Source organism: Salvia miltiorrhiza, chromosome 1 (assembly GCF_028751815.1).
Source record: "Salvia miltiorrhiza cultivar Shanhuang (shh) chromosome 1, IMPLAD_Smil_shh, whole genome shotgun sequence".
NCBI lineage: Eukaryota > Viridiplantae > Streptophyta > Magnoliopsida > Lamiales > Lamiaceae > Salvia > Salvia miltiorrhiza.
Genome location: NC_080387.1, coordinates 51479874 through 51489903, shown reverse-complemented (window position 1 = coordinate 51489903; position 10030 = coordinate 51479874). Strand labels below are relative to the sequence as shown.

General features: G+C 38.0%; 1 protein-coding gene across 2 annotated transcripts; it reads right to left on the bottom strand.

Annotated features, from left to right (window-relative positions):
* Positions 1 to 3351: 3351 nt before the first annotated feature.
* On the bottom strand, positions 3352 to 5198 carry LOC130991548 (CASP-like protein 1D1). Of its 2 annotated transcripts, none has more exons than XM_057915830.1 (3): positions 5057 to 5198; positions 4831 to 4965; positions 3352 to 3762 (listed from the first exon to the last, which is right to left on the bottom strand). In XM_057915830.1, the coding sequence occupies exons 1-3, from the start codon at positions 5100 to 5102 to the stop codon at positions 3665 to 3667; spliced, it is 279 nt and encodes a 92-aa protein (XP_057771813.1). In that variant the 5' UTR covers positions 5103 to 5198; the 3' UTR covers positions 3352 to 3664. The 2 variants fall into 2 exon arrangements, with proteins under 2 accessions (XP_057771813.1, XP_057771821.1); XM_057915838.1 differs by having other exon boundaries at positions 5096 to 5174.
* Between the last annotated feature and the right edge of the window lie 4832 nt (positions 5199 to 10030).

Sequence of the window (10030 nt, the reverse complement as noted above, 5' to 3'; positions counted from 1 at the left end):
AGCTCGTGCGTCGTACAGGGCACTTGGACCTGGCCCATCTCTCCACACCAATAGTGTCGAGGCGTGTGTGCGCGTTGACTTTCAGTAATTGAAGCGCAGAAAAATTCCTTTGAAAATCGTCTGATCGATAGGAATATGCCGCTGCTTTGAAGACTGCAGCTACATGCTGCCCATAATGCGCGAGATTCTTCTGGATATGGTAATAGCACAACCCATGAGGGACGTTCGGGTAGACACACTCCACAGCATTTCTGATGCTCTTGTGCTGATCAGACACAATCAAGAGATCATCCGGCTGACCAAAGCAAGTCCGCAGTCTGTGGAAGAACCAAGTCCAAGACTCGTCGTTCTCGATAGGACCAAGCCCAACTGCGAGAGGAAATATTGCTTCGTTCCCATCCTTTGTAACAGCGACGAACAAAATGCCGCCGTTCCTTCCCTTCAGATGGGTCCCGTCTACGACGATGACCGGCCTCAAGTAACCCTTCTCAAAGGCAGCCACGCTCTGTCCAAGTGCAACAAACATATGATGGAACTTGCCATCATCCTTCATCTCAAGGTCGTATAATGTGCCGGGATTACTCATTCTCAGCATATACAAATACGATGGGAGCATCTGATACGAGTTCCCAAAATCACCATACGTCATCTCAATCGCGATGTTTCTTGCACGGAGAGCGAAGCTGTAATTGATCTCAATACCGAATAAGCGCTGCATCTCTGACATCATCTCCTTCGGCTTCAAAACGACCCCCTCGCCTACCAATTTCCGTGCAAAATATCTTCCAACAACCCTCGCCGGAATCTGTCTCGGGGCAGTGCGATTCAAATCCGTGTGGCAGGTATGATCCATCACCACCTTGATCACTCTCCAGATCGATGCACTCTGAACGGCTCGCAGCATGAACGGACAACCGTTGCCATGCTTGCAAACAAACCACAAACGGGTCGTACTGGAACGATGCACGGCGTACTCCACGTGATTCTCCATATGGTACAGGCCAACAGCGATTGCCAAATCATCCTTCGACCGGAATAGAGCCCCCACTGATAATATCCCGCTCTCCAATACGTTAGAATCCTCCCAACCTAATGCCGGCGCATCGTCAAAATCGAGGACTGGAATCCCCCAGTCACGTGCCTCAAGCTGCTGAACTCCAACACGAGGCTCGACATCGGGCTGATCATCCGATGTGAAATTCTGAGGCCCTGTCTGTCTCCACGCTTCCTGTTCAGTCGACACTGAATCCAATATCTCTCTGCGTCGTATCGCCTCTTCTTCCTCATCCGAAGACTCGGACTCGTCTTCCTCCTCCTGCGACGATGAATCGTCCCTACTTCTTCCAACGTCCGTCTCGATAGGAAACAGAGTAGAACGTTGTCCCTCATAATATACCCGCTCCTGATTCTGAGAAACCGGAGCCGCAGATTGTTTGCCCTTCTCGATCACGTAAACAACGGGATATTTCTTCTGCTCGAAAATCAGCCGGTTCAAATCTGAATCGGCCTTCAAAGCCACTTTTATTTTTCGCCCTTCGTCCGTGGTCGATATGTAGAAAAGCATATAAGTGGATCGTCCATCCTCGTTTAATTGATCGTGCAACTCTTGCATCAACTTCGCATGACAAAGCTCTTCCTTAGACACGTACACGACAACCTCATCGCCGCCTTCATACTCGGTTAATTTCCACTGACCACTGTGCCGTATAACGATTGCTTGAAACGACATCTGCTTCAAAACGACAAAAATACAACATTTAAATACACAAACAGTAAACCGTGTACCCCAATACATGAACTGAATATACAATCATGCTAAAAATAACATCAAAATCACATTAAACCCAACCGTGTACAGCAAAATCGACCTCCGTGTACAACCGTGTACACAACCGTGTACGGAAAACCCTAATCGTGTACGGCAGAACACTAAGGGTTAAAAAATAAGGTAATTTACGTACAGAGTGTTTTTTGAGGCCGTTTTTTAGTCCAAAACATGTAATAAGTCATATATATAACATAATTATCGAAATAAACAACAAAAATTCACTAAAAATCAAACCGTGTACAACCGTGTACTCAAGAACACTAACCGTGTACAGTCGAAATTTAAAAAAAAATATATATTTCACATACCTTATGTAATATAAGCCTTTCGATGAATTTTTTTTGAATTTATGAGCAACCGTGTACCAGCCGTGTATGTGTATTGAGAGGATTTTCTTCTTCTTTCTTGTTCAAATGTCTGATGAATGAACATTTGGTTGGTATCCTTCATTAACTACCCACAGCAACCGTGTACGGAGCATTTAATTTCGTGAATTTAAGGTTGTTTCCTTAACAAGTCGTGTATGACTTTGAGTTGGTGTAAATGCACCCAACAACCATAAGATCACATAAAATCACGCCATAAACGTGAATAGAGAGAGAAAATCAGATTTTGGTTATTTTTAAATCAGATTTTAACGTGATTTTTGTTATTTTTAAATGAGAGAGAGAGAATCAGATTTTTATCACATAAAATCACGAAATTAATTTTAACGTGAATAGAGAGAGAGAGAGAATCCGATTTGGTTTTAATAGTTGGTAATTTTAACGTGAATAGAGAGAGGGAGAGAATCAGATTTTGGTTTTATTTGGTTATTTTTAAATAAAAAATAAGTAATATGTCACTATCATTCACTTTATTGACTTGTACTTATGTACTTTAGGTCAAATGTGCTACAAAACTTATTTTTTTATGAACATTGATACTTAACTTATTTATTTTATCAAAAATGCTACTACTATGTATTGTCACTATTATTATTATTATTATTATTATTATTATTATTATTATTATTATTATGATTGAGAATTGGCATTGGCAATGGATACCCTTCAAAATACAATAATACTCTGCATAAATAAATTTGACAAATATATATTTAGATAAAGTTACGCGTACAAAAAAATTCATTATCACAAGAAAATTAATGTTAATAATTTGTTCAATGACGAATGTTTTAAGATCAGAATCTAGAGAAAATTGATTTATCGAATATTAATTTATAAAGGTTTGTATACAAACATTGTATAATGAACTCAGTCTAATATGGATGCAGAAATATTAATGTTCTTTACCACATAAATTCGAACACTTTTCCCATTTACTCCTTTAGGTGTATTCCATTTTTTTTCTTTCAGAAAGTACATCTATATATTATCACCAACAATTCCACTGACCATTTAATTATGACTTTAAATTGTTATAATTTTAATACAATGCCTAAAATGATGTTTCTTGATATCAAACCACCTTAATCAACCATGAAACATTAAGGAGACTAGGAAAATGCATTACCTATAAAATACCACCAAAAAAAAAATGTCAAAACTATATTAAAGATTGTTTCTTAATTTTATCCATGGCATTCCACAGATGAATCTAAACAATATTAGATCAATCTCAATATAACAAAGTATCACTTCAAAATTGCAAAATGTAAACACCACCAATGAGATTATTGGTGAATAGAAAATCTACTCAACGGTCTTCGTGAGATCTTTGATATGAAGTAGTATTTCAGAATGGCTTTCTCCTCATGAATGCACTTTCTCTTCAGCATCTCTAGGGTCTATAGGCTTCACCTTCTTCTTCACCTCTAGCATCCATTTGCACAACTTACGTTGTAGATGTAGATGTAGAACTAGTAAGTTCCTCGGGTATTTCCTCTTCTGATATTCTCTTATCTCTTAACGTAGTCTTCACAAGAACATAGGCTGCACAACATGTTTCCAGTCAGTCCAACAATCAGGGCACTATAGTAAACTTTCCACAAATAAAGTTAGGAGTTGGTTCCTTGTGGTACAGTAAATAGATAGACTATGACTCAATATACCAACAAATAGAGAAAACAAACTCATAATGTCAATACGTACGCCAAAACAGAGAGGAGTAAGCAAAGCCGATACTTGGGAGTTGGGACACGCATCAGAAACAACAGAGATTAATTAACATATTGGAAATAGGTGGAAAGATTAATACCAAACCATTTCTTCATAAAAGTTTGTGATACAGTATACTCATAGAATGTCTCCTCAACAGTTTGGGGCCCAAATCTCTGACTGAGACGAGCAATTTCAGTACAAAACTACAAGTTTCCAAATTTCAAATGCTAAGCGAGGAAACAAGAGTCTGGAGAATTAGTTACAAAAATAACTCTTCAAGAAGACAATTGTAAAGACAAAATAGGTAGAAATATCTAAGGCTATGATAAGCATGAAGCAAGGATGAAAACTTTAAAACAACAATGAACTAAAAGCTGTCAATCTATGAAGCTTATGACTTATGAGTCATACTGCTAAATGACTCAAGTTTTGCATCTTGGAAGGAAATATGATGTAATCCTACACTTCAATCTTTGGAGATCCAACTCATTAACATCATGTTAAATCGTGCATTACTGTATAGCTTAATTCGCCTGCCATCGATAATGTGATGAACAAGGTACTTTCCACAGCAACAGTTATTCATATAATTCACACAATTAAGGTGTATGCACTACACTACACTACACATTCTACACAGAGCTATCTTCCTACATCTCACTGAGGTATTACAATCTCAAAAGCTCAAGAAACCTAATCTCACATGTTCATTCCTACTGATATAACAATTAGAGCGCGAAAAATCACAAAGATTAATTCACAAAGCTTAGGGTAAGGATTAGGTTTCAAAGCCACCGCCCTCCGTTCACACACACACACACACAAGGAAATTAAGTAAATATAAAAACCAGCAAATGCAGATACAGAGATTTTTAGAAAGGAAAATAATTAGGGGAAAACCTCCAATGGAGAAATTGAGGGCCAACACGAGTGGTACGAGAACCCAATAGCGGCTGCGGGAGAACCCCTTCGAATCCGGTGGTAGAGGAGGCGGCGGCGGCGGAGGAGGAGGAGCCACAAATGCCTTCAGCTTCGCTATCACAAATGAGGAAATGAAAATAAGATCGATCAGAATAAAGCACCAAAATCGAAATAAAAAGCAAAACGATTTTCTGAATATATATACATTTTTTCGGTTTGTGGGCAAAGAGCTGAGGGCCTTTACCACCCATTCTTCTTCTTCTTCTTCTTCTTCACAGAGATCTCAGCAAGGAAGCTATGGGGGTGGTTTTGGCGGAGGGTTTTAGCCATCGAAAACGACGTCGTACAGAGGACCCAGGTGGCGCCTAGTCAACAGCTCCGCAATTTTTAGTCTCGGGAAATTTATATACTAGTTCATTTTTTTGTTTAAGGTTGAGTTCTTTTTTGTTGTAAATTTATTATGGGAAAATGAAGGATAAATAAAATTTTACCATTTAAATTTTTCTTTTCTTTTTTCATATTTTCTACACCCTTACTCATTCTTCCTTTATATTACAAAGGAGGAATAATATTATCACACTATTTTTTGAGGAATAATATTATTCCTCATTTGTATTATAAATGAGGAATGAGTAAGGGTCAAGTAGAAAATGTGAAAAAAGAAAGGAATGATTTAAAAGGTGAAATTTTATTTATCATTCAATGTCTCATGATAAATTTACAATCAAAGAGAACGCACCCTAAAAGAAAAGAAAAAAATTTGGGCTGAGCTCATTTTACAAGTTCTCTACGATTATTATTATTATTATTATTATTATTATTATTATTATTATTATTATTATTTAATATCTCCAAATTTTAATGAGGCTGACATTTAAGTGGCAATCGAACGTGTGATCTATATTATTCCGATTGATAAATAAAATGACGTATTTCTATAAATCCAATACAAGGTCGTTTGACATTTTTAACCCAAATTCAAAATGATGTAGTTTTATTAATAGAATACAACACAATACTCAATCCTTTCAGATTATTTTGAGATAAAAATTTTGGATGTTGGAATAAATAGATAATTAATGTCATAATTACTTTGGTAATTAATAAAATTAAATGATATTTTTGGAATCTACATGTTGAGTAAATTAATTTAGTATATTTACTTGTTCAAATCTATTAAGAATTGAATGAGTAATTAAATGCCCAAAGATAACAATTTGTAAATGAAAATGTGGGGTGCTATCCCACATTGAGAAAACAAGAGAGTTGTAAGTTATTTTTAAAGTATTCTCTACCATGAAGAAGCAATCAAGTGTGCTCTTCTATGGTAGACCTTAGAGCACCTCCAACGCTGGGTGCGAAGGCCGGATCGAACCCGGCCTATCGCACCCGCCGGCGTTGCAGCCTGTGGGTGCAATGGGGGTGGGGCGATGGAACGCACCAGCAGCCTGTGGGAGCGAAGGAGGGGGCGTGTTTACACGCGCCCCTTTTCAAACCAAAAAAAAAAGGAAAATTGAAAGAAAAAAAAAAAATCGGCAGTAGCCGATGTAGGATTTGAATTTGAATTCAATGAAATTTTAATTTATCAATTATTGTAAATTTAAAATGGAAACTAGAATAAAACTATATCAAAAATAAAATAAAATCCATTGCACCCAAGTGAGTGCAATACCATTGCTGGAGTGGGTGCAAGGGTTGTTGATGCTCATATGGTGCACTCAGGTGGGTTTTTGACTTAGCCTTTTAAAGCTAAGCTCAAATTCTGTAGAAAATTATTACTTTCGTAGATGGAGGGAGTAATATTTAGTGTGTTATGAGTAATAGATGAAAAAGTGAATAAAAGAGAGAAAAATTACTCCCAAAGAAAAATTAAATCAAGATAATCGGAATGGAGAGAATATTAAACTACATCATATTGTATTCAAAGCTCGTCCTTTTGTTTCACACCAAAATAATATAATCCCGAATGCACCTATAGATCAAATAAGTTACAATTTTTAAAAATTCAAAAATCATGGAAAATTAATTTAGGTATTTTCTTTCCAATGTTTATATGTTTTAAAATATTTAGCCGATTTACATACAAAGATAATATATGTCAATGTCAAGAAGAGACAAATAATACTTTCAAAAAGAGAGTATAGATAAATAATTTGGAAACATTTCTAAGAAGAATAAATATGCTCTAACAAAACGGAATACAAAGTAGAAAGACATTAGACAGTCAATTACTAAGAAAAATAACCCAACACGACATCGTGATGAGCATGGAGTTTGGACTGGCTCCGATTACCATTTATATCGACTATATGTTTGTTGCCCGTGTTATGGCTGGTCCTAAGGATGATCGAGTGTTCTTATATAATGACATTCGGGAGATTTAGGAAGTACGACGAATAAAGTAATACATTGTTTAGTGCAATCTGCACTTTACTTTGAGCAACTTATGTGGTGGTCTCGTGATTTCTCTAGTTGGTTTAGGAACATTGTACGGATTGATCTTGAGACTATGTTTATTCACGCTCGATCGTAGAATAGGACAAAAAGTTTAAATAAAAAACTATAAAATATTGGGTTATAAAATAACGGTTATTCAATCAAATAAGAAAATGACATTTGACATTTTATAATTAAAAAATATGATAATAAATACTAAAAAAAGAAAGGGTCAAAATTTAAAATACCCACCTTCATAACTTATCTATCAAAAATACCCACTTTCACAAAACATAAATCAACCATATCCAACTTATAATTAATACCAAAACTACCCCTTAACAAATCATCTACATATTCATCATAAAACAGTTTCAGTTTTAAAGATTAATCAGGCCCAACATGCTTCCGTAACACTTCAAAATAATTCTTAAATTTAAACCAACATTATACCTTTGTCGACTGGTCTTCTTCAGGAGTCGGTCTTGTTGCGTTTTACGGCTCGTCTGCCCACCCGGCACGCACCAACCACACACTCGCAAGAGATGGTTGCAACCCTTCTCCTTCACTAAGTGTCGACTCAATACTTTGTTGGAAAAATAAAGAAAATATTTCTACTCAACCGGAATAGTTGGACGTAAACAAAGTGTTTATAGAGGAATTATATAAAATTTAATTTATTTCATAAAATACTCCCCAAGGGAGGAGACAAACTTGTTTAGCTACTCATAGTAGCTAATACTTGTGTACATAAAATAAAAAACTAAAACTAAAACGAAAAAACTTTGAAAATTAAAAATTACAAAGATAATTTTTCTAGAGAGGGGAAGTGGTGTGTGAAAATGTGTTCTGATTCTTCCATGCCTTCTTCTCTCCAGCACTTGTGTTTATATAGAGGTTTGATCCCCTCTATAATTGCTCGGTTGGTGGCCTCGGATTCCATCTTTGTGGCCAGCTTTCTTGAATATGACATCCACCTTCTTTTGTCGGCCTTGATTGCCAACATTTGTTAGTGTCACCACATGGTGCTGGGCCCTTGCTTTATCATTTTGTAATAATGCTGGTAGGGGCCGGCTGCTTTTCCTTCCACTCACGTTTGTCCTGGAGCGTTTGGTGAGTGGTCCTTTGTCATTCCACCCACTTTTGTCGTTTCTTTTGTGGGTGCGATCCTTGCTGTGAATCACATGATTCACTTTGCTTTGTCGGCCACCTTACTTTTTTGGTGCCCGAGGTGTTCTTCCCTTTGGAGTCTGATGCTTATCATGTTCATCAGACCGGAACCTCCTTTTGTCCGGCTTTGGAAAGAATCCTTTGCCGAATTCCGGCTCCTTCTGCGATGAGCATTGATCGCAGACTTTCTCGATCCAATGGCCCAAATGAGCCATATTGCAAAACTTGCGACGAGTCTCCTTGCTCCCCGCTATCCTGTTTTCCCACAACATTTGCCGTTTATTCTCGAAAGATTGTTCGGCAAAAGGAGTCGTTGTTCCTGTCATGGTATTAACTAGGAACGTTCCCAGATCCGAGCTTTGGTAGAACTTGAATCTGGACTTCATTTTGTCCATCTCTGTGAGACAGATCCATAGACCCCATGCTCGTCTAGTGGAGATTTGATCCTCCGTAAATGTTGAGACGATTGCGGCCTGGAAGTCGGGAACTTTGATCCGGTTAAGGGCTCCCGTATCAGGTCTCCGAAGCTTGATGAAGTGGATAGCTTCACGGATTCCTTTTCCAACTGGCTCTGGTGCTGCACTGAAACAGTACAATTCCAGAACATCTCCCCTTTTGAGGGACTCGTTGTTCTCCCATGTATCAAACACCGTTTTCTGGATCCATTTGGGTAGTCCCTTGATCTCGGTGAAGGCTGGAGCGGTGGTATAAACTGAGGCCAACGCCCCAAACTCATACCATTCCTTGACATCGTTTGGATTGGCTCCTGGAGTCGTCCAAACCCGTGGATATTTGCCTGCAACATCAACCCGGCAATTTCCCAGATTAATGCCCTTCCTTGTGAGAAGTTTCTCCCACCTGTCTTGATACATCTGCCAAGAAGGAGAAATTTCAATAAAATCAGTATCAACCTTAACTTGGCCTGCCATTGGCCTAAGATTGATCTCTCCCTCTTTTACCCCAGAGGTGGAGGGTTGACATGTTGATTCAGGGTGTGACCCCTTAACAACATCTTTTCCTCGAGGGTCTGGCTGTGAAACCATCGCCTCAGGACTTGTGCTAGGGGTACTTGAATCCCCTGCTACAGGTAATCCGCCCTGTACGGAAAGCATTGCTTTAATCCGATTATCTCGGATAACGCGCAAGAGCGGCTTGTTGAGTACTTCCTGAAGACTGAACATCTTCATGAAGCAGGCATTGATTTGGTTGGATACTTGGGCTTCGTCAGCCGCTTGTATCTTTCCCGCTTGTTTGGTGTGTAGAACACACTTTTCCCATTCTTGTTGTAGCAACTCTAGACTTTCAAAGAGCTGCGCCTGTTTTGCCTCGATGGCCTCCACTTCAGGGAGCTCCATCCCTTGTAAGGAAATCTGCAAGAACATTCTGATCAGATTTCAAAATGACAATATCATAATCATAATATTGGCATTCTGCTTGCCATCTAAGCAATCTAGCATTTTCAGGTTTAGATTCAATCTTTTTTGTTAAGAAAGCTTTAACGTTAGTGTTATCAACTTTCAAAACGAATTTTTTAGCAAGTAAGAAAAGCGGCCATTTTTTAAACGCCTTTCGC